The 24,419-nt window shown below is 50.2% G+C and overlaps 1 protein-coding gene across 1 annotated transcript in view; it reads right to left on the bottom strand.

Moving 5' to 3' along the window:
- Positions 1–19,051, bottom strand: part of TM7SF2 (transmembrane 7 superfamily member 2) — a 37,210-nt gene extending 18,159 nt beyond the window's left edge. Inside the window, exons 1-4 of the mRNA XM_073658581.1 lie at positions 18,922–19,051; positions 16,286–16,375; positions 15,996–16,192; positions 15,709–15,763 (exon numbers count right to left, since the gene is read on the bottom strand). Coding sequence (XP_073514682.1) covers positions 15,709–15,763; positions 15,996–16,192; positions 16,286–16,343 — 310 coding nt within the window. The 5' untranslated portion in view covers positions 16,344–16,375; positions 18,922–19,051. The remainder of the gene's footprint in view (positions 1–15,708; positions 15,764–15,995; positions 16,193–16,285; positions 16,376–18,921) is intronic.
- Between the last annotated feature and the right edge of the window lie 5,368 nt (positions 19,052–24,419).

Genomic DNA, 24,419 nt, shown 5'->3' on the forward strand with positions numbered 1-24,419 from the left:
CATGAGCTGTGCATAAGTGTTTGTAGCAGAGATGTGCGAGAGTGTTTGTAGCAGAGATGTGCACGAGTGTTTGTAGCAGAGATGTGCACGAGTGTTTGTAGCAGAGCTGTGCGTAAGTGTTTGTAGCAGAGCTGTGCGCGAGTGTTTGTAGCAGAGATGTGCACGAGTGTTTGTAGCAGAGATGTGCACGAGTGTTTGTAGCAGAGATGTGCACGAGTGTTTGTAGCAGAGATGTGCACGAGTGTTTGTAGCAGAGATGTGCATGAGTTGTGCATAAGTGTTTGTAGCAGAGCTGTGCGCGAGTGTTTGTAGCAGAGATGTGCACGAGTGTTTGTAGCAGAGATGTGCACGAGTGTTTGTAGCAGAGATGTGCACGAGTGTTTGTAGCAGAGATGTGCACGAGTGTTTGTAGCAGAGATGTGCGCGAGTGTTTGTAGCAGAGATGTGCGCGAGTGTTTGTAGCAGAGATGTGCACGAGTGTTTGTAGCAGAGATGTGCATGAGCTGTGCATAAGTGTTTGTAGCAGAGATGTGCACGAGTGTTTGTAGCAGAGATGTGCACGAGTGTTTGTAGCAGAGATGTGCACGAGTGTTTGTAGCAGAGATGTGCACGAGTGTTTGTAGCAGAGCTGTGCGTAAGTGTTTGTAGCAGAGCTGTGCGCGAGTGTTTGTAGCAGAGATGTGCACGAGTGTTTGTAGCAGAGATGTGCACGAGTGTTTGTAGCAGAGATGTGCACGAGTGTTTGTAGCAGAGATGTGCACGAGTGTTTGTAGCAGAGATGTGCATGAGTTGTGCATAAGTGTTTGTAGCAGAGCTGTGCGCGAGTGTTTGTAGCAGAGATGTGCACGAGTGTTTGTAGCAGAGATGTGCACGAGTGTTTGTAGCAGAGATGTGCACGAGTGTTTGTAGCAGAGATGTGCACGAGTGTTTGTAGCAGAGATGTGCACGAGTGTTTGTAGCAGAGATGTGCGCGAGTGTTTGTAGCAGAGATGTGCACGAGTGTTTGTAGCAGAGATGTGCATGAGCTGTGCATAAGTGTTTGTAGCAGAGATGTGCACGAGTGTTTGTAGCAGAGATGTGCACGAGTGTTTGTAGCAGAGATGTGCACGAGTGTTTGTAGCAGAGATGCGCGCGAGTGTAGTAGAAATGTGCGCGAGTGTTTGTAGCAGAAATGTGCGAGAGTGTTTGTAGCAGAGATGTGCGAGAGTGTTTGTAGCAGAGATGTGCACGAGTGTTTGTAGCAGAGATGTGCACGAGCTGTGCATAAGTGTTTGTAGCAGAGATGTGCGAGAGTGTTTGTAGCAGAGATGCGCGCGAGTGTAGTAGAAATGTGCGCGAGTGTTTGTAGCAGAAATGTGCGAGTGTTTGTAGCAGAGATGTGCGCGAGTGTTTGTAGCAGAGATGTGCACGAGTGTTTGTAGCAGAGATGTGCATGAGCTGTGCATAAGTGTTTGTAGCAGAGATGTGCGAGAGTGTTTGTAGCAGAGATGTGCACGAGTGTTTGTAGCAGAGATGTGCACGAGTGTTTGTAGCAGAGATGTGCACGAGTGTTTGTAGCAGAGCTGTGCACGAGTGTTTGTAGCAGAGCTGTGCGTAAGTGTTTGTAGCAGAGCTGTGCGCGAGTGTTTGTAGCAGAGATGTGCACGAGTGTTTGTAGCAGAGATGTGCACGAGTGTTTGTAGCAGAGATGTGCACGAGTGTTTGTAGCAGAGATGTGCACGAGTGTTTGTAGCAGAGATGTGCACGAGTGTTTGTAGCAGAGATGTGCATGAGCTGTGCATAAGTGTTTGTAGCAGAGATGTGCACGAGTGTTTGTAGCAGAGATGTGCACGAGTGTTTGTAGCAGAGATGTGCACGAGTGTTTGTAGCAGAGATGTGCACGAGTGTTTGTAGCAGAGATGTGCATGAGCTGTGCATAAGTGTTTGTAGCAGAGCTGTGCGCGAGTGTTTGTAGCAGAGATGTGCACGAGTGTTTGTAGCAGAGATGTGCACGAGTGTTTGTAGCAGAGATGTGCACGAGTGTTTGTAGCAGAGATGTGCGCGAGTGTTTGTAGCAGAGATGTGCGCGAGTGTTTGTAGCAGAGATGTGCATGAGCTGTGCATAAGTGTTTGTAGCAGAGATGTGCACGAGTGTTTGTAGCAGAGATGTGCACGAGTGTTTGTAGCAGAGATGTGCACGAGTGTTTGTAGCAGAGATGCGCGCGAGTGTAGTAGAAATGTGCGCGAGTGTTTGTAGCAGAAATGTGCGCGAGTGTTTGTAGCAGAAATATGCGAGAGTGTTTGTAGCAGAGATGTGCGCGAGTGTTTGTAGCAGAGATGTGCACGAGTGTTTCTAGCAGAGATGTGCACGAGCTGCGCATAAGTGTTTGTAGCAGAGATGTGCGAGAGTGTTTGTAGCAGAGATGCGCGCGAGTGTAGTAGAAATGTGCGCGAGTGTTTGTAGCAGAAATGTGCGAGAGTGTTTGTAGCAGAAATGTGCGCGAGTGTTTGTAGCAGAGATGTGCACGAGTGTTTGTAGCAGAGATGTGCATGAGCTGTGCATAAGTGTTTGTAGCAGAGATGTGCGAGAGTGTTTGTAGCAGAGATGTGCGAGAGTGTTTGTAGCAGAGATGTGCACGAGTGTTTGTAGCAGAGATGTGCACGAGTGTTTGTAGCAGAGATGTGCACGAGTGTTTGTAGCAGAGCTGTGCGTAAGTGTTTGTAGCAGAGCTGTGCGCGAGTGTTTGTAGCAGAGATGTGCACGAGTGTTTGTAGCAGAGATGTGCACGAGTGTTTGTAGCAGAGATGTGCACGAGTGTTTGTAGCAGAGATGCGCACGAGTGTTTGTAGCAGAGATGCGCACGAGTGTAGTAGAAATGTGCGCGAGTGTTTGTAGCAGAAATGTGAGAGAGTGTTTGTAGCAGTGATGTGCGCGAGTGTTTGTAGCAGAGATGTGCACGAGTGTTTGTAGCAGAGATGTGCACGAGTGTTTGTAGCAGAGATGTGCACGAGTGTTTGTAGCAGAGATGTGCACGAGTGTTTGTAGCAGAGATGTGCACGAGTGTTTGTAGCAGAGATGTGCACGAGTGTTTGTAGCAGAGCTGTGCGCGAGTGTTTGTAGCAGAGATGTGCACGAGTGTTTGTAGCAGAGATGTGCACGAGTGTTTGTAGCAGAGATGTGCACGAGTGTTTGTAGCAGAGATGCGCACGAGTGTTTGTAGCAGAGATGCGCACGAGTGTAGTAGAAATGTGCGCGAGTGTTTGTAGCAGAAATGTGAGAGAGTGTTTGTAGCAGTGATGTGCGCGAGTGTTTGTAGCAGAGATGTGCACGAGTGTTTGTAGCAGAGATGTGCACGAGTGTTTGTAGCAGAGATGTGCACGAGTGTTTGTAGCAGAGATGCGCGCGAGTGTAGTAGAAATGTGCGCGAGTGTTTGTAGCAGAAATGTGCGAGAGTGTTTGTAGCAGAGATGTGCGCAAGTGTTTGTAGCAGAGATGTGCACGAGTGTTTGTAGCAGAGATGTGCACGAGCTGTGCATAAGTGTTTGTAGCAGAGATGTGCACGAGTGTTTGTAGCAGAGATGTGCACGAGTGTTTGTAGCAGAGATGTGCACGAGTGTTTGTAGCAGAGATGCGCGCGAGTGTAGTAGAAATGTGCGCGAGTGTTTGTAGCAGAAATGTGCGAGAGTGTTTGTAGCAGAAATGTGCGCGAGTGTTTGTAGCAGAGATGTGCACGAGTGTTTGTAGCAGAGATGTGCATGAGCTGTGCATAAGTGTTTGTAGCAGAGATGTGCGAGAGTGTTTGTAGCAGAGATGTGCACGAGTGTTTGTAGCAGAGATGTGCACGAGTGTTTGTAGCAGAGATGTGCACGAGTGTTTGTAGCAGAGCTGTGCGTAAGTGTTTGTAGCAGAGCTGTGCGCGAGTGTTTGTAGCAGAGATGTGCACGAGTGTTTGTAGCAGAGATGTGCACGAGTGTTTGTAGCAGAGATGTGCACGAGTGTTTGTAGCAGAGATGTGCACGAGTGTTTGTAGCAGAGATGTGCACGAGTGTTTGTAGCAGAGATGTGCACGAGTGTTTGTAGCAGAGATGCGCACGAGTGTTTGTAGCAGAGATGCGCACGAGTGTAGTAGAAATGTGCGCGAGTGTTTGTAGCAGAAATGTGAGAGAGTGTTTGTAGCAGTGATGTGCGCGAGTGTTTGTAGCAGAGATGTGCACGAGTGTTTGTAGCAGAGATGTGCACGAGTGTTTGTAGCAGAGATGTGCACGAGTGTTTGTAGCAGAAATGTGCGCGAGTGTTTGTAGCAGTGATGTGCGCGAGTGTTTGTAGCAGAGATGTGCACGAGTGTTTGTAGCAGAGATGTGCACGAGTGTTTGTAGCAGAGATGTGCACGAGTGTTTGTAGCAGATGTAACATACCTGGCGGCGTCCTTGCATGGTGGTCCATCTCCCACTGTGCAAGAGGGCGCACTTGATCTCCTGTCCAGAATGTCTCTCTGGCTTCCCTCCATGCTGTCTGTTTGTGTTTGTGTCTGTCTCTGCTGCTTAAGGGCGGCGCCCGATCACTTCCTGTCTTTTGTACCTGCTGTGGGTCACTCCCCTTGTGCGTCCTCAGCCTATCGCTGTCTGTCTCTTGGTATATAGCTCAGCAGCTCCCTTCTATCCCTGCCTGAGCATAAGTGGTTTCCTTCAGTGTGTGCTTGCACTCTGAAGGTGCCAGGTCCCGTCTTTGTTTCCTTGTCTGCCTTTCCTGGAGGCTGTATTTCCAGGCCTGTCTGAACTAAGTCCTGTATGTCTCCTGCTTTACGGTATTAGTTCCCGTGTCTGAACTAAGTCCTGTATTTCTCCTGCCTTGCGGTGTCAGCTCCCGTGTCTGAACTGAGTCCTGTATGTCTCCTGCTTTACGGTATTAGTTCCCGTGTCTGAACTAAGTCCTGTATTTCTCCTGCCTTGCGGTGTCAGCTCCCGTGTCTGAACTGAGTCCTGTATGTCTCCTGCTTTTCGGTATTAGTTCCCGAGTCTGAACTGAGTCCTTTCTGTGTTCTCTAGTCTGTCCTGTCTGAACACGCTCCTTGCCTGTTCGTTCCGCCTCTCTGGGGGCAGTATTCCCAGACCCGCTCCTGTATCTTGTCTGTCCTGTCTGAACACGCTCCTTGCCTGTTCGTCCCACCTCTCTGGGGGCAGTATTCCCAGACCCGCTCCTGTATCCCGCTGCAGTGTCGGTCTCCTCCGTACACTCAGTTCCAGTCTGAACTCTCTCCTATCCTTTACCTGTTTTTGCCTCTATGTCCGTTCCCTTCCTTTTTCTGCAGAGTCTGAACTCGTACCTAACTCCTGCCAGTTGTCTCTGTACTCCCGTTTGTGAGTTTGTGGTCCACTCGCTACTTCACTGCAAGTACCCTGTGGGTGTCTGGCTCTGTCTTTCCCTTCCTGTCTGTTCCGTGTGAACAGAGCCCTGTCCTCCCTGCTCAGCCTTGTCTGCACTCTAGCCGTGCTTGCCTGTACCCCTTTGCCTGTATTGTTCCTGTGTCCCGGTGTGTACTGGGTCCTATCCCGCCTGTGTTCCTACCTGCTAGTGCCTCCCTGTCTGCACTCTAGCTGTGCTTGCCTTTACCCCCCTGCCTGCATACCCGCCTGCCTGCATACCAGTCGTGCCTGCCTATACCCACCAGTCTGTGTGCCAGCCTACCAGCCTGTTCCTGTATTCCCCTGTGTGGGTCAACAGCCGTGTCCGGGGTCTGTCCTGGAGTAGCACCTGGTCCCTCTGCTCGGTTCCTCCTTGGTGCACTGGCGTCGTATGCCGTCGTGCGACCCTGGTCGGATCGGGTGAATACCTAGTTACGCCCCTCCAGGCATTCACTCTCCGGCACGGTCCAGTGGAATCACTACCAATCCCACGCACACGCCGCTTAGCCCGGGCGTGTGCATAACAGCATGCTCAGGCCATGGTTCCCGTTGAGCCCCACGGCCTTCGCTCTCTGAGAAGTTTTTCCAGCAAATACATGCATTAAAATAAATAAATAAATTTTTTTTTCCCTTTAGCTGAGTTCCAGGCGAATTACGCACCCGTCCAGATGGATCCATCAGCTCTCGTTCCTGCGGATCCGCCACGTTACTATGGGGATCCAAGACAGTGTCGTGCATTTGTGGAGCAATGCATGCTACACTTTAAGGCCTACCCTCTCTATTTTCCTTCCGATTGGGCTAAAGTGGCCTTTATGATTGACTACCTAGCGGGTGATGCCTTGAAATGGGTCACCCCCCTATGGGAAGCATGGGATCCTGTCATCCTTGACCTGCAGGCCTTCCTGGTGGCCTTTCGTATGGTCTTCGAGGACCCTAACTCTGAAGCCCCTGCTGAAGCTTCACTTCCCAATATCCCGGAGCAGCCCCGTCAGGTAATGTGTGTGGGTAGCGCAATAGTTCTCCAGCCCAATGAGACTACTGCCCACCCAGAATCCTCACAGGGTGACTACGCTTTCCGGAATACTTCTCCCAACCTCAAGAGGCAGTCCAGACGTGCTAGACTTAGAGGCAAGCAGTCACGCCAGGGTCTGTCCTCCCTGAGACCTCCTGAACCCTTCGGGGTGCTACCTGGTAGCGAAAGGACAGAGACTCTCCTATACTCTGTACCTGATACCTCGCTCGCTTCGTCCAGTGAGTCCAACCTAGTGTACTCCGAAGCAGAGGTTACTCCCGAGTCTCTACACCCCTCCGACCAGGCGGAGGACCTCCAGTTGTGTTCTGAACCCTTCGGGGTGCCACCTGGTGGTGAATGGACAGAGACTTTCCTATATCCTGGATCTGATACCTCACTCGCTTCGTCCAGTGAGTCCAACCTAGTGTACTCCGAAGCAGAGGTTACTCCCGAGTCTCTACACCCCTCCGACCAGGCGGAGGACCTCCAGTTGTGTTCAGAACCCTTCGGGGTGCCACCTGGTGGTGAATGGACAGAGACTTTCCTATATCCTGGACCTGATACCTCGCTCGCTTCGTCCAGTGAGTCCAACCTAGTGTACTCCGAAGCAGAGGTTACTCCCGAGTCTCTACACCCCTCCGACCAGGCGGAGGACCTCCAGTTGTGTTCAGAACCCTTCGGGGTGCCACCTGGTGGTGAATGGACAGAGACTTTCCTATACTCGGTACCCGATACCTCGCCTGCTTCCTCCAGTGAGTCCAACCTAGTGTACTCCGAAGCAGAGGTTACTCCCGAGTCTCTACACCCCTCCGACCAGGCGGAAGACCTCCAGTTGTGTTCAGAACCCTTCGGGGTGCCACCTGGTGGTGAATGGACAGAGACTTTCCTATACTCGGTACCCGATACCTCGCCTGCTTCCTCCAGTGAGTCCGACCTAGTGTACTCCGAAGCAGAGGTTACTCCCGAGTCTCTACACCCCTCCGACCAGGCGGAGGACCTCCAGTTGTGTTCAGAACCCTTCGGGGTGCCACCTGGTGGTGAATGGACAGAGACTTTCCTATTTCCTGTACCTGATACCTCGCCTGCTTCCTCCAGTGAGTCCGACCTAGTGTACTCTGAAGCAGATGTTTTCTCTGAGCCTCAGTACTCTTCTGACCCGGCGGAGGACCTCCAGTTGTTTCCTGAATCCTCCGGGGTACCACCAGATAACAAAGAGACAGTGACTTTTCCTCATTATGTACCTGATAACCCGTCTATTTCTTCCTGTGAGCTTGACAAGATGTACCTCGAAGCAGAGATTACCCTCAAGTCTCTGTCCCCCTCCAACCCAGTGAACGACTGGTCCTCGAATTCCCTGCGGAAGATTCTGGCAGGCCTGAAGAAGAGGGGGCGTAAGGGGGGAGGTACTGTAACATACCTGGCGGCGTCCTTGCATGGTGGTCCATCTCCCACTGTGCAAGAGGGCGCACTTGATCTCCTGTCCAGAATGTCTCTCTGGCTTCCCTCCATGCTGTCTGTTTGTGTTTGTGTCTGTCTCTGCTGCTTAAGGGCGGCGCCCGATCACTTCCTGTCTTTTGTACCTGCTGTGGGTCACTCCCCTTGTGCGTCCTCAGCCTATCGCTGTCTGTCTCTTGGTATATAGCTCAGCAGCTCCCTTCTATCCCTGCCTGAGCATAAGTGTTTTCCTTCAGTGTGTGCTTGCACTCTGAAGGTGCCAGGTCCCGTCTTTGTTTCCTTGTCTGCCTTTCCTGGAGGCTGTATTTCCAGGCCTGTCTGAACTAAGTCCTGTATGTCTCCTGCTTTACGGTATTAGTTCCCGTGTCTGAACTAAGTCCTGTATTTCTCCTGCCTTGCGGTGTCAGCTCCCGTGTCTGAACTGAGTCCTGTATGTCTCCTGCTTTACGGTATTAGTTCCCGTGTCTGAACTAAGTCCTGTATTTCTCCTGCCTTGCGGTGTCAGCTCCCGTGTCTGAACTGAGTCCTGTATGTCTCCTGCTTTTCGGTATTAGTTCCCGAGTCTGAACTGAGTCCTTTCTGTGTTCTCTAGTCTGTCCTGTCTGAACACGCTCCTTGCCTGTTCGTTCCGCCTCTCTGGGGGCAGTATTCCCAGACCCGCTCCTGTATCTTGTCTGTCCTGTCTGAACACGCTCCTTGCCTGTTCGTCCCGCCTCTCTGGGGGCAGTATTCCCAGACCCGCTCCTGTATCCCGCTGCAGTGTCGGTCTCCTCCGTACACTCAGTTCCAGTCTGAACTCTCTCCTATCCTTTACCTGTTTTTGCCTCTATGTCCGTTCCCTTCCTTTTTCTGCAGAGTCTGAACTCGTACCTAACTCCTGCCAGTTGTCTCTGTACTCCCGTTTGTGAGTTTGTGGTCCACTCGCTACTTCACTGCAAGTACCCTGTGGGTGTCTGGCTCTGTCTTTCCCTTCCTGTCTGTTCCGTGTGAACAGAGCCCTGTCCTCCCTGCTCAGCCTTGTCTGCACTCTAGCCGTGCTTGCCTGTACCCCTTTGCCTGTATTGTTCCTGTGTCCCGGTGTGTACTGGGTCCTATCCCGCCTGTGTTCCTACCTGCTAGTGCCTCCCTGTCTGCACTCTAGCTGTGCTTGCCTTTACCCCCCTGCCTGCATACCCGCCTGCCTGCATACCAGTCGTGCCTGCCTATACCCACCAGTCTGTGTGCCAGCCTACCAGCCTGTTCCTGTATTCCCCTGTGTGGGTCAACAGCCGTGTCCGGGGTCTGTCCTGGAGTAGCACCTGGTCCCTCTGCTCGGTTCCTCCTTGGTGCACTGGCGTCGTATGCCGTCGTGCGACCCTGGTCGGATCGGGTGAATACCTAGTTACGCCCCTCCAGGCATTCACTCTCCGGCACGGTCCAGTGGAATCACTACCAATCCCACGCACACGCCGCTTAGCCCGGGCGTGTGCATAACAGCAGAGATGTGCACGAGTGTTTGTAGCAGAGATGTGCACGAGTGTTTGTAGCAGAGATGCGCGCGAGTGTAGTAGAAATGTGCGAGAGTGTTTGTAGCAGAAATGTGCGAGAGTGTTTGTAGCAGAGATGTGCGCAAGTGTTTGTAGCAGAGATGTGCACGAGTGTTTGTAGCAGAGATGTGCACGAGCTGTGCATAAGTGTTTGTAGCAGAGATGTGCACGAGTGTTTGTAGCAGAGATGTGCACGAGTGTTTGTAGCAGAGATGTGCACGAGTGTTTGTAGCAGAGATGTGCACGAGTGTTTGTAGCAGAGATGTGCACGAGTGTTTGTAGCAGAGATGTGCACGAGTGTTTGTAGCAGAGATGTGCACGAGTGTTTGTAGCAGAGATGTGCACGAGTGTTTGTAGCAGAGATGTGCACGAGTGTTTGTAGCAGAGCTGTGCATAAGTGTTTGTAGCAGAGCTGTGCATAAGTGTTTGTAGCAGAGCTGTGCATAAGTGTTTGTAGCAGAGCTGTGCATAAGTGTTTGTAGCAGAGCTGTGCATAAGTGTTTGTAGCAGAGATGTGCACGAGTGTTTGTAGCAGAGATGTGCACGAGTGTTTGTAGCAGAGCTGTGCGTAAGTGTTTGTAGCTGAGCTGTGCGCGAGTGTTTGTAGCAGAGATGTGCACGAGTGTTTGTAGCAGAGATGTGCACGAGTGTTTGTAGCAGAGATGTGCACGAGTGTTTGTAGCAGAGATGTGCACGAGTGTTTGTAGCAGAGATGTGCACGAGTGTTTGTAGCAGAGATGTGCACGAGTGTTTGTAGCAGAGATGTGCACGAGTGTTTGTAGCAGAGATGTGCACGAGTGTTTGTAGCAGAGATGCGCGCGAGTGTAGTAGAAATGTGCGCGAGTGTTTGTAGCAGAAATGTGCGAGAGTGTTTGTAGCAGAGATGTGCGCAAGTGTTTGTAGCAGAGATGTGCGCGAGTGTTTGTAGCAGAGCTGTGCGCGAGTGTTTGTAGCAGAGATGTGCACGAGTGTTTGTAGCAGAGATGTGCACGAGTGTTTGTAGCAGAGATGTGCACGAGTGTTTGTAGCAGAGATGTGCACGAGTGTTTGTAGCAGAGATGTGCACGAGTGTTTGTAGCAGAGATGTGCACGAGTGTTTGTAGCAGAGATGTGCACGAGTGTTTGTAGCAGAGATGTGCACGAGTGTTTGTAGCAGAGATGTGCACGAGCTGTGCATAAGTGTTTGTAGCAGAGATGTGCACGAGTGTTTGTAGCAGAGATGTGCACGAGTGTTTGTAGCAGAGATGTGCACGAGTGTTTGTAGCAGAGATGTGCACGAGTGTTTGTAGCAGAGATGTGCACGAGTGTTTGTAGCAGAGATGTGCACGAGTGTTTGTAGCAGAGATGTGCACGAGTGTTTGTAGCAGAGATGTGCACGAGTGTTTGTAGCAGAGCTGTGCATAAGTGTTTGTAGCAGAGCTGTGCATAAGTGTTTGTAGCAGAGCTGTGCATAAGTGTTTGTAGCAGAGCTGTGCACAAGTGTTTGTAGCAGAGATGTGCACGAGTGTTTGTAGCAGAGATGTGCACGAGTGTTTGTAGCAGAGATGTGCACGAGTGTTTGTAGCAGAGCTGTGCGTAAGTGTTTGTAGCTGAGCTGTGCGCGAGTGTTTGTAGCAGAGATGTGCACGAGTGTTTGTAGCAGAGATGTGCACGAGTGTTTGTAGCAGAGATGTGCACGAGTGTTTGTAGCAGAGATGTGCACGAGTGTTTGTAGCAGAGATGTGCACGAGTGTTTGTAGCAGAGATGTGCACGAGTGTTTGTAGCAGAGATGTGCACGAGTGTTTGTAGCAGAGATGTGCACGAGTGTTTGTAGCAGAGATGTGCACGAGTGTTTGTAGCAGAGATGTGCACGAGTGTTTGTAGCAGAGATGCGCGCGAGTGTAGTAGAAATGTGCGCGAGTGTTTGTAGCAGAAATGTGCGAGAGTGTTTGTAGTAGAAATGTGCGCGAGTGTTTGTAGCAGAAATGTGCGAGAGTGTTTGTAGCAGAGATGTGCGCAAGTGTTTGTAGCAGAGCTGTGCGCGAGTGTTTGTAGCAGAGCTGTGCGCGAGTGTTTGTAGCAGAGATGTGCACGAGTGTTTGTAGCAGAGATGTGCACGAGTGTTTGTAGCAGAGATGTGCACGAGTGTTTGTAGCAGAGATGTGCACGAGTGTTTGTAGCAGAGATGTGCACGAGTGTTTGTAGCAGAGATGTGCGCGAGTGTTTGTAGCAGAGATGTGCACGAGTGTTTCTAGCAGAGATGTGCACGAGCTGTGCATAAGTGTTTGTAGCAGAGATGTGCGAGAGTGTTTGTAGCAGAGATGCGCGCGAGTGTAGTAGAAATGTGCGCGAGTGTTTGTAGCAGAAATGTGCGCGAGTGTTTGTAGCAGAAATGTGCGCGAGTGTTTGTAGCAGAGATGTGCACGAGTGTTTGTAGCAGAGATGTGCATGAGCTGTGCATAAGTGTTTGTAGCAGAGATGTGCGAGAGTGTTTGTAGCAGAGATGTGCGAGAGTGTTTGTAGCAGAGATGTGCACGAGTGTTTGTAGCAGAGATGTGCACGAGTGTTTGTAGCAGAGATGTGCACGAGTGTTTGTAGCAGAGATGTGCACGAGTGTTTGTAGCAGAGCTGTGCGTAAGTGTTTGTAGCAGAGCTGTGCGCGAGTGTTTGTAGCAGAGATGTGCGCGAGTGTTTGTAGCAGAGATGTGCACGAGTGTTTGTAGCAGAGATGTGCACGAGTGTTTGTAGCAGAGATGTGCACGAGTGTTTGTAGCAGAGATGCGCACGAGTGTAGTAGAAATGCGCACGAGTGTAGTAGAAATGTGCGCGAGTGTTTGTAGCAGAAATGTGAGAGAGTGTTTGTAGCAGTGATGTGCGCGAGTGTTTGTAGCAGAGATGTGCACGAGTGTTTGTAGCAGAGATGTGCACGAGTGTTTGTAGCAGAGATGTGCACGAGTGTTTGTAGCAGAGATGCGCGCGAGTGTAGTAGAAATGTGCGCGAGTGTTTGTAGCAGAAATGTGCGAGAGTGTTTGTAGCAGAGATGTGCGCAAGTGTTTGTAGCAGAGATGTGCACGAGTGTTTGTAGCAGAGATGTGCACGAGCTGTGCATAAGTGTTTGTAGCAGAGATGTGCACGAGTGTTTGTAGCAGAGATGTGCACGAGTGTTTGTAGCAGAGATGTGCACGAGTGTTTGTAGCAGAGATGTGCACGAGTGTTTGTAGCAGAGATGCGCGCGAGTGTAGTAGAAATGTGCGCGAGTGTTTGTAGCAGAAATGTGCGCGAGTGTTTGTAGCAGAGATGAGCACGAGTGTTTGTAGCAGAGATGTGCATGAGCTGTGCATAAGTGTTTGTAGCAGAGATGTGCGAGAGTGTTTGTAGCAGAGATGTGCACGAGTGTTTGTAGCAGAGATGTGCACGAGTGTTTGTAGCAGAGATGTGCACGAGTGTTTGTAGCAGAGATGTGCACGAGTGTTTGTAGCAGAGCTGTGCGTAAGTGTTTGTAGCAGAGCTGTGCGCGAGTGTTTGTAGCAGAGATGTGCACGAGTGTTTGTAGCAGAGATGTGCACGAGTGTTTGTAGCAGAGATGTGCACGAGTGTTTGTAGCAGAGATGTGCGCGAGTGTTTGTAGCAGAGATGTGCACGAGTGTTTGTAGCTGAGCTGTGCGCGAGTGTTTGTAGCAGAGATGTGCACGAGTGTTTGTAGCAGAGATGTGCACGAATGTTTGTAGCAGAGATGTGCACGAGTGTTTGTAGCAGAGATGTGCACGAGTGTTTGTAGCAGAGATGTGCACGAGTGTTTGTAGCAGAGATGTGCACGAGTGTTTGTAGCAGAGATGTGCACGAGTGTTTGTAGCAGAGATGTGCACGAGTGTTTGTAGCAGAGATGTGCACGAGTGTTTGTAGCAGAGATGTGCACGAGTGTTTGTAGCAGAGCTGTGCATAAGTGTTTGTAGCAGAGATGTGCACGAGTGTTTGTAGCAGAGATGTGCACGAGTGTTTGTAGCAGAGATGTGCACGAGTGTTTGTAGCAGAGATGTGCACGAGTGTTTGTAGCAGAGATGTGCACGAGTGTTTGTAGCAGAGATGTGCACGAGTGTTTGTAGCAGAGATGTGCACGAGTGTTTGTAGCAGAGATGCGCGCGAGTGTAGTAGAAATGTGCGCGAGTGTTTGTAGCAGAAATGTGCGAGAGTGTTTGTAGCAGAGATGTGCGCAAGTGTTTGTAGCAGAGATGTGCGCGAGTGTTTGTAGCAGAGCTGTGCGCGAGTGTTTGTAGCAGAGCTGTGCGCGAGTGTTTGTAGCAGAGCTGTGCGCGAGTGTTTGTAGCAGAGCTGTGCGCGAGTGTTTGTAGCAGAGATGTGCACGAGTGTTTGTAGCAGAGATGTGCACGAGTGTTTGTAGCAGAGATGTGCACGAGTGTTTGTAGCAGAGATGTGCACGAGTGTTTGTAGCAGAGATGTGCACGAGTGTTTGTAGCAGAGATGTGCACGAGTGTTTGTAGCAGAGATGTGCACGAGTGTTTGTAGCAGAGATGTGCACGAGTGTTTGTAGCAGATATGTGCGCGAGTGTTTGTAGCAGTGATGTGCGCGAGTGTTTGTAGCAGAGATGTGCACGAGTGTTTGTAGCAGAGATGTGCACGAGTGTTTGTAGCAGAGATGTGCACGAGTGTTTGTAGCAGAGATGTGCACGAGTGTTTGTAGCAGAGATGTGCACGAGTGTTTGTAGCAGAGATGCGCGCGAGTGTAGTAGAAATGTGCGCGAGTGTTTGTAGCAGAAATGTGCGAGAGTGTTTGTAGCAGAAATGTGCGAGAGTGTTTGTAGCAGAGATGTGCGCAAGTGTTTGTAGCAGTGATGTGCGCGAGTGTTTGTAGCAGAGATGTGCACGAGTGTTTGTAGCAGAGATGTGCACGAGTGTTTGTAGCAGAGATGTGCACGAGTGTTTGTAGCAGAGATGTGCACGAGTGTTTGTAGCAGAGATGTGCACGAGTGTTTGTAGCAGAGATGTGCACGAGTGTTTGTAGCAGAGATGTGCACGAGTGTTTGTAGCAGAGCTGTGCATAAGTGTTTGTAGCAGAGCTGTGCATAAGTGTTTGTAGCAGAGCTGTGCATAAGTGTTTGTAGCAGAGATGTGCGAGAGTGTTTGTAGCAGAGATGTGCGCGAGTGTTTGTAGCAGAGCTGTGCGCGAGTGTTTGTAGCAGAGCTGTGCGCGAGTGTTTGTAGCAGAGCTGTGCGCGAGTGTTTGTAGCAGAGCTGTGCACGAGTGTTTGTAGCAGAGATGTGCACGAGTGTTTGTAGCAGAGATGTGCACGAGTGTTTGTAGCAGAGATGTGCACGAGTGTTTGTAGCAGAGATGTGCGCGAGTGTTTGTAGCAGAGATGTGCGCGAGTGTTTGTAGCAGAGATGTGCGCGAGTGTTTGTAGCAGAGATGTGCGCGAGTGTTTGTAGCAGTGATGTGCGCGAGTGTTTGTAGCAGAGATGTGCACGAGTGTTTGTAGCAGAGATGTGCACGAGTGTTTGTAGCAGAGATGTGCACGAGTGTTTGTAGCAGAGATGTGCACGAGTGTTTGTAGCAGAGATGTGCACGAGTGTTTGTAGCAGAGATGCGCGCGAGTGTAGTAGAAATGTGCGCGAGTGTTTGTAGCAGAAATGTGCGAGAGTGTTTGTAGCAGTGATGTGCGCGAGTGTTTGTAGCAGAGATGTGCACGAGTGTTTGTAGCAGAGATGTGCACGAGTGTTTGTAGCAGAGATGTGCACGAGTGTTTGTAGCAGAGATGTGCACGAGTGTTTGTAGCAGAGATGTGCACGAGTGTTTGTAGCAGAGATGTGCACGAGTGTTTGTAGCAGAGATGTGCACGAGTGTTTGTAGCAGAGCTGTGCACGAGTGTTTGTAGCAGAGCTGTGCATAAGTGTTTGTAGCAGAGCTGTGCATAAGTGTTTGTAGCAGAGCTGTGCATAAGTGTTTGTAGCAGAGCTGTGCATATTTGTAGCAGCGCTATGTGCTTGCATGTACAGTATGGCTCAGTGTGCATGTATGATGCTCACAGCAGTGTTGTGTAGATGTGTGCGCTGCAGAGAGTGTATACAATGTGCGTGCTGTAAATTTATATATGTATAATACACATGCTGCAGATAAACATTAATAGATCTATTACCTCCTATTCTACCCAGTGAACTAAGTTTTAATTAATAGGAAATATGTTTTTTCTATTTTCTTTATCTAAACCTGGGGGCATTTTATAGTCCGAATAATACAGTTTGTATCCGTAATGTTATTGATCCAGATCTCCAAATAAGCCTTAACAATGTGTCTGGAGATGCCGCCAACTCTGACCGCCCCGGACTTTTAACTCACCATTTATTTTGTATTTCAGACGAGTGTTATTTCTCAGAGGGATGCCTTCTGCTGTCTGAAATGAGATTACTTCCAGGTTATATATTACAGGATTAGAAATTATATGATAAATCACAATTGGTATAAAAGGACGAGTCCAGACATTGCTCTGCGCTCGTATCATTTGTGTGAGCAAAATCACTGGTTGGACCTTGGGACACAACTAGTCACAGTCATGTATGATGTGGGCACCCGAATCTTGTCATACTATTCTACCACCATACAAAAACCAAAAAAAGAGGACGTACTGTTCCCATAGGTAACATATATAGCACTGCCTGCAGCGTGATCCAGCCCAGCAGCAGCATCAGGGCACATGGGTTCCACAAGGACTGCAGCGGGGGAAGGGGCCCGGGCACCTGGAGCACACTGGCATCGTCTGTGTTACACGTGAGAAGGAGGTAAAGGACCGTTCCAGGCAAGACGAACAACAGCAGGAAAGCCCCTACAAATGAAAAACAAAATCCACCGATAAGTATGCCTGTAATACTGCAGCGCCATGTAAAGCCCCCTCCCACATAAAGCCAGACACACTTACCGATGGATCCCCCAAACTCAAGTTCTTTTGTACGTGGGATTTTTATCTTGTCCGCCATCCGCCTTCTTCCTATGGGAATGTTCTTATTCACTGCAATAAAAAAATAATAATATAGGAGGATCGCTTCATTGTTTTACAAAATCATAGAAGAAGCACCATAATTAGGTCCTGGAATTGGGATATAAGTAGCTGGAGATGGGATCAGTATTGTTTTCATTTTCCGCATCACATCATAATCAGAAGGGACTTTGATCGGCAGTATGGACTGTGCAGATACAAGGACGGATGACCTTCGTGCTCGTCACGTATGTGCAGCAAGTGGGCTGAAGGCCATGGCTGTGTTGGTCACATAGGAGGGGGAGCAGATTCCCAAACCCAAGTGGTAAAGTTCTGTAGAACTTCGCTTTCTGTACAGGGAAATCTCCAAAGCAATTCATGGATCCACAGCCCACTCCCACCCTGTAGAAAGTCAATTTTAAAGGATTATTGACAAAATAATAATCCGCTTGGTAGTAGATAAGTCACTCGTCCGACCACTGGGACCTTCGCAAGTGAAGACCAGAATGGCCTCTGGATCCCAGGAACCTGGCTGTGCACAGCCCAGTCTTAAATTAAGCTGAACTGCACGTGTTTAGAAGTCCTTCCCAGTAATTATCTATGGGACCGACGGAAAAATCTGAGTATAACGCTCTGCTATTCCAGCAGTCCCATACACAATTAATGTAAAAGCTCCATTCAAGACTTTGCATGGCCAGGATCCAAAGATCAGTCGGGGTCCCAGCTGTCCGGTTCTGATAATGGTAATGTCAAGATATGACCACATGGATCAGATTTCCTTAAAATAATTCCACAGCTAATCTGACCTATAGTCTGCAGGAAAAGTCTGCCAGAAAATCCACAGCAATGTTCTAATTTTGGTACAGATTTAAATAGGTGATCTTGAAAAAAAAACAGAAATAATTAAAATGCCCCTGTCATTTGCCATAAGCATGTAAATCCCGCTGTTCTCCTGAATCCAGCGTTGTTTTTCTTTTGTTCCCGCGCCTCTCTATTCCTGAGATATGACCCTCTCTTCCCTGTATATAAATTTAGCCTTGTTAGCCAAGTGGGCGTTTTCTACAACTGTTCTCTGTGAGTGTCTTCATAAGAACCACACCCCCTTGTAAAGAAGACTACATTAATATACAGGGAATAAGGGTCCGCATCTCAGGAACGGAGAGGCACAGGAACAAAAGAAAAGTAACGCCGGAATCAGAACAGCGGCATTTACACAAGGTAGAAAAATACAGATCTATGATACATGGTAGGTCCTCCCTAAATACTTACCTTGTGTTGCTCTGGTGGTAGTGCCAGCCTGGTACCCAGTGATGACACATGTGATGGCTGCAGCTTGTGATCCATTGCTGGAGGCCGGGCACACAGCGGCAGGGCACCTGGCTGGCACTACCATGGGAACAGCAAATATGGAGTAGAGTCACTTTTTCTTTTTTTACACTACTTTTATATTGTAAGATTGTCTGGATCTGCAGACTTTGCTACGGATCCCCAACAACAGGATTGGATTTTGGGTTTGACGTCAGTGGGGAAAATCCAGAATAAATGTTACTGATCCCACAGCCGGGGAAGGGACAGGCTGCAGATCCCACTGAAGGGCTGATTCCCTGTGGACACGTTCTGCAGCATGTGAAGCGGATTGCTCTCTGATCCGGTATTCCGCAGAGATTCCCTACAGCCCCCTATAGAGCAGGATTTAACAGGAAGGATTAACATGAGATTCCCTACAGCCCCCTACAGAGCAGGATTTAACAGGAAGGGTTAACATGAGATTCCCTACAGCCCCCTCCAGAGCAGGATTTAACAGGAAGGATTAACATGAGATTCCCTACAGCCCCCTACAGAGCAGGATTTAACAGGAAGGGTTAACATGAGATTCCCTACAGCCCCCTATAGAGCAGGATTTAACAGGAAGGGTTAACATGAGATTCCCTACAGCCCCCTATAGAGCAGGATTTAACAGGAAGGGTTAACATGAGATTCCCTACAGCCCCCTATAGAGCAGGATTTAACAGGAAGGGTTAACATGAGATTCCCTACAGCCCCCTATAGAGCAGGATTTAACAGGAAGGGTTAACATGAGATTCCCTACAGCCCCCTATAGAGCAGGATTTAACAGGAAGGGTTAACATGAGATTCCCTACAGCCCCCTATAGAGCAGGATTTAACAGGAAGGGTTAACATGAGATTCCCTACAGCCCCCTACAGAGCAGGATTTAACAGGAAGGGTTAACATGAGATTCCCTACAGCCCCCTATAGAGCAGGATTTAACAGGAAGGGTTAACATGAGATTCCCTACAGCCCCCTATAGAGCAGGATTTAACAGGAAGGGTTAACATGAGATTGCTTACAGCCCCCTATAGCGCAGGATTTAACAGGAAGGGTTAACATGAGATTCCCTACAGCCCCCTATAGAGCAGGATTTAACAGGAAGGGTTAATATGAAAAAGCTTTGCTGCTATGCACTCAGCAGTGAGAATAAAGTAGCCACCTAAAGCTGTAGCTCACATTTGTGTGCAGGAGGCCTGCAGTACACTCCCCTGCCCAGAGCTCACTTACATACATCCACACAAGCACCTACCTGCAGCTCTATTCCTGTGCCTCCAATGTCAGGTCACTGTCCCTTTAATTCTCATCGTCTGCTCATCTGTCCTCTTCCTATAGTGTCACTAGGATCACGGACCAATCGGAAAGCAGGATTGACAAGACCACGCCTTTCTTCAACCAATCGCACGCAGCTGACGCTCGAGCTACGCTTGAGTTCTGAAAGGGATTGGCTGCGGAGGTTGCCATGGCAACTAGCCGCTCCTCTTACAGGCGGGGACACTGGTACAAAAAGATAACAATTTGAAAACGTTCTATTCCTGGGTCCGCGTGCAGCCAGCAGGTTCTCTTCTTAAAGGCACAGTAAACCTAAAAATGGCATCTTTCTCACACTTCTTCTTCCTGATCTTTATGATCGGTGAGGGTCGGTCAGAATCAGGTCTTCTATATTTGTTGATCACAACTTATGATTCTTTGTGAAAGTACCACGGAGATGCTATGCCAGGTTGGTTGCATGACAGATCAAATTGGTCCCCAATAAATGTATGATGGGGTCTGTCAGTATACCTCTTTTTTATGTTAAGATGAGACCTGTGTGATGTGTTGTCTAAAGTGCAGAAAATCCAATAAAGACTTGAGCAGATGTGAAGAGTCCGAGGCCGTCCATACACCGTACATAGGGTCTTTCCTGACGGGACCCCTCGTATTTACGCTTGATTTGGCCCAGCTTGTATGTGTTCTCGGCAGTTAGAGGGGAGTGATGACCATTTAGGTGGGCTGAATTTGGCCTGATAACCCCAATAGACTATGCACAAATCAATTGGCGCTCGCTTACTGGCCTGTGTATGACGCGCCCCCTGGGCCGTGTTCAGTGGATACCCGGAGCCGGATCCGGATAGGGGTAGTAGTCCTTGTGGCGGTGACCCGGTCCGTGCCCAGGGTGTCAAACTCAGTGGCAGTCTATGGCAGTAGATGTTAGATGACTACGCCACCCGTTGAATGCAGCTTTAGAGCTGCTGCTGCAGGGCAGACCGCTGAGGCCGGTGGTAGGATTGTGCAGCGTGGTAGTATAACCCCCAACGGGAGGAGTATGGCCTCAGGGCAGCCGACGTGGATGATGGGGGTAGCAGGAACCACTCGGAGACGGTACGGTGTAGTTTAGGGTCTTTACTGGTAACAAAGATAGACCCTCCCGGAGTACTGGCTAGCGATTGGGGCCTGGTCAGTCCTTGAGCAGATGGGATCTCCCCTGGCCAGGTGGAGTTGTAGGCCTCCCAAACTAACGATACTCTTCTGGCTACCTTGCTAGAGGCGGGTATAAGTAGCCCACGTCCCTGAGTGTACCGTGTGGTGCTCACCCGTATGGCCGGTGACTCGGGGCCTTCTAATGGCTTCCGCTCCACGATGGCGGTGCTGGTCCCACTCTTGTGACCGTGCCTTCAGGTTTCTGGGCCAGAGGATCTGCAATCCCCGGCCGGTCGGTTTCTGCTGCTGGGTAGAGATTAGTCCCCACAGCCTCGGACTCCGGGTCCGGTGATACTTCTTAGTCAGGGCGAGCTCTGCAGCTGCCAGCCCCTGACTCTTTGTAACACTGCTCCACAGAGCTCCTGTTGTTTCTTCCTATGCTGCTTCTCTGTCTCTACTTCTTTTCTTCTTCTACTCACTAACCCTGCCTCAGCCCCAGGTTTATATAGGGGAAGTTCTTCCCCTCCCAAGACTGGGCAGGAGGTGTGGCATGCACAGGATCCCTGACCAAAGGACCTCCCACCTGCTCTCAGACATAACATTACATTACTGTGGAAACCAGACCCCTGGGGTGCCACATTCCCCCCTAGTAAAATTTAGTACTCCGGGACTAAACATATTTTAGAAAAACATAACAATATATAACAATAACAATAAAGAAACACATAAAGGTGGTCACGGCATGTCCGCAACCGGGTGCAGTCTTTGAAGAAAAGCAAAGGTGCCCATTTCACCAAAACAGGGAGACGTAACCAGGTAGGGGCCTGTCCTGCCCCGAGTCCTTAACAGTCTTTAGTCCGTCCTGGGTTACGCTCCAACTATATACAAAGGATTCCCGGTAAATCCACCACAGACTCCTAAAAACAACTAGAAACACAAAATTACACACAAGCAACTATAGACAGGTAAACATTATAAAATAACTTAAACATTTAGATCCTCCAACGTGCGGGTAACTGGCCTCTAGTGGCCCTAGTGGACCTACGGAGCTGACTGTCTAGCCCTGAACTACAGGGTGCAGGAGCTGTCAAGGGTAAACTGGGCAGCTGTCTACCGGCTCTTTGGCTCACTAGGGGTACGGCAGGCCCACTATAAGCAGAGGGTTGATCCTCCTGTTCTGCTTGTGTGGAGTCTTCTGCCTCCTGGACCGGCTGCTCTTTCAGCTCTACCTGTCGCTCCGTAGGTGCTTGGGATGCTGGTTGGAGGAAGGTGAGTACGGGTACCACAACTGCGCCATTGACTTGAGTCCAAGACCGAGGGAAGTCTCCGAGCACAGTACTAACCATGTCTTCCCTTTCCTCTACGGGTCGAGGGTCTTCTTGTTCCTCTTCAGGGTTCCGTAGCTGTTCGGGACACTTCTTCAGGTGATCCCGGGATACAATGGTTGTGGTTTCCCCTCCGTCTTTACTGATGGTACAGACCTTCGGGTTCTCGTGGCTTGAGGGCAGTACGGTATACGGGTCCTTCTCCCACTGGTCATCCAACTTGTGGAGCCGTCTCTTCCTCTTCAAGACCTGCTCTCCGGGTACCAGGGGAACAGCGGGAGCATACTGGTTGTAAGTTTTCTCTTGTCTTTCCCTAGCCTGACAGAGACTTCGCTCCACGCCCTCCTGTACTCTCCGGTACTGCTGCTGCCTCTCTGTGTCCCAGTCTGCTTCTGGTGAAGTGTCCTCGGGTGTCAGGACTCCCATTTCCAGGTCAACAGGTAACTTACCAGGTCTCGCCCTCATTAGGTAAGCCGGGGTACAGTTGGTGGAACCTACCGGGATGTGGTTGTATAGGTCCACCAGATCGGGCAACTTCTCAGGCCACAGACTGCGTTCTTCCAGGGGCAACGTTTTTAGAAGATCCATTACCACCTGGTTCATTTTCTCACAAAGTCCATTAGTTTGCGGATGGTAGGGTGTCGTCCTTATCTTCCGGCAGCCATACAGATTGCAGAATTCCTGGAAGACCTCTGCTTCAAAGGCAGGTCCCTGGTCCGTCAGCACTTGGTCCGGGTACCCGTGTGGACGGCAGAAGTGCTGCTGGAAGGCTCTAGCTGCTGTTTGAGCCGTTAAGTCCTTGACGGGGACGACAACCAAGAACCGGGAGTAATGATCCACGAAGGTTAACGCGTAGATGTAGCCACTTCTGCTTGGGGTCAGTTTTACATGATCCAAGGCTACCAGTTCCAACGGTTGCCGGGTGACGATGGACTGCAGGGGAGTCTTCTGGCTGGCACGGTCATTCCTTCTCAGGTTGCACGGGCCACAGTCTCTGCACCACTTCTCGATGGTTCCCCTCATGCCTACCCAGTGGAACCGCCCGCGCAGCAGGAACTCCAGCTTCTTCCACCCGAAGTGTCCAGCTCCGTCGTGGTATGCCTCCATCACCATGGCTGCGTCTCTTCGTGGCACCACTACTTGCCAGAGTAGTTCATGCGTCCGGGAGTTAACCATTCTGCGGCACAACTTCCCCTTGTAAAGGAACAGTCGACTCTTCTCTGCCCACAGTTGTTTAGCTTCCTCCGGAGCGTCCGGTTCAAGGCGAGCCTCCGGCCGAGTCAGCATCTCCTTCACCAGTCGGACGGCAGGGTCGCTGTCTTGTGTTTCCGCCCAGTTGTAGTGAGGTAAGGGGTTCAACGTAGCAGCCTGCTTACTCCTTACCCGGTGGGAATACTGGATAGTCCCATGACGGTGGAACGCAGGGAGTTCAACTTCTTCCAGTCCCTCCAGATCTTCTCCTTCGTCCGGCAGGTTGGGCATCCTGGACAGGGCGTCCGCGTTGGTATTGGAACGTCCTGCCCGGTACTTGATTGTGAACTCGTAGTTGGACAGACGGGCCATCCACCTCTGCTCCAGGGCACCGAGTCTTGCCGTGTCCAGGTGTGTCAACGGGTTGTTATCCGTGTACACGGTGAACCGGGAAGAAGCGAGGTAATGCTTAAAGCGCTCGGTGACTGCCCATACTACGGCCAGGAACTCTAGCTTAAATGAGCTGTAATTCTCGGGGTTCCTTTCGGTGGGTCGCAGTTTTCGGCTGGCGTAGGCGATTACTCGTTCTTTCCCCTGCTGGACCTGGGACAGTACGGCTCCTAGCCCGATGTTACTGGCGTCGGTGTAGAGGATAAAGGGCTGGCTATAATCCGGGTACGCCAGGATTTCATCCCCCGTGAGGGCCATCTTCAGCTGGCGGAAGGACTCTTCTTCCAGCTCCTCCCATTTGAAGGGCGGCTTCTGGTTCTTGGCCTTCCGGGACTGGCCTATCAGGAGGTCCTGCATAGGTGCTGCCTTTTTGGTGAAACCGGGAATAAACCTTCGGTAGTAGCCTACCAACCCGAGGAACTGCCGCACTTCTTTTACGCTGGAGGGGCTTGGCCATTCCTTAATTGCGGTGATCTTATCAGGGTCGGGAGCCACTCCGTCAGCGCTCACCACGTGTCCCAGGTACTGCACCTTTGGTTTCAGGAGGTGACACTTGGAGGGTTTCACCTTTAGGCCGTAACTCGCCAGAGCTTCGAACACCTCCGCCAGGTGTTTCAGGTGGTCCTCATAAGTCTTGGAATATACGATGACATCGTCCAGGTACAACAGGACCGTCTCGAAGTTTCTGTGGCCCAGACAGCACTCCATTAATCGTTGGAAGGTTCCTGGTGCGTTGCAGAGTCCGAACGGCATGCAGGTGAACTCGCTAAGTCCCATCGGGGTGGTGAATGCGGTCTTCTCCCGGTCCGCCTCTGCTACAGGAACCTGCCAGTACCCGCTAGTGAGATCCAAGGTAGAGAAGAAGTTAGCAGATCTTAAAGCAGCCAAAGACTCCTCTATCCTTGGTAAAGGGTACGCATCTTTGTGTGTGATACGGTTAATTTTCCGGTAATCTACACACATTCTCATAGTGTTGTCTTTATTTTTGACTAAAACTAGTGGGGCTGCCCAGGGGCTACAGCTATCCCGGATTACCCCAGCCTCCTTCATGTCTCTAAGCATCCCCTTGGCGTGTTGCTAATGTGCAGGGGGTACGGGTCGATACCTCTCTTTTATGGGAGGATGATCTCCCGTGGGAATGTGGTGTTCTACCCCCTTGACTCGCCCGAAGTCTAACGGGTGTTTACTAAACACTCTCTCATACTCTTGAACCACCCGGTAGACTCCCTGTTTCTGGTGGGAGGGAGTGGAGTCAGTTCCCAAGTGTAGTTGCTGACACCAATCCTCCTTTACTTTCTTAGAGCCGTTACCTTCCTCCGGGTGAGATGGAGGCAAGGGTTCCACAGACTGTATAGAGTTTTGGTTGATGGTATATAATTTGGCT

The sequence above is a fragment of the Phyllobates terribilis genome, unplaced genomic scaffold (assembly GCF_046119375.1).
Source record: "Phyllobates terribilis strain yellow unplaced genomic scaffold, ASM4611937v1 Scaffold_13__5_contigs__length_258822181, whole genome shotgun sequence".
In the NCBI taxonomy this organism is placed as follows: domain Eukaryota; kingdom Metazoa; phylum Chordata; class Amphibia; order Anura; family Dendrobatidae; genus Phyllobates; species Phyllobates terribilis.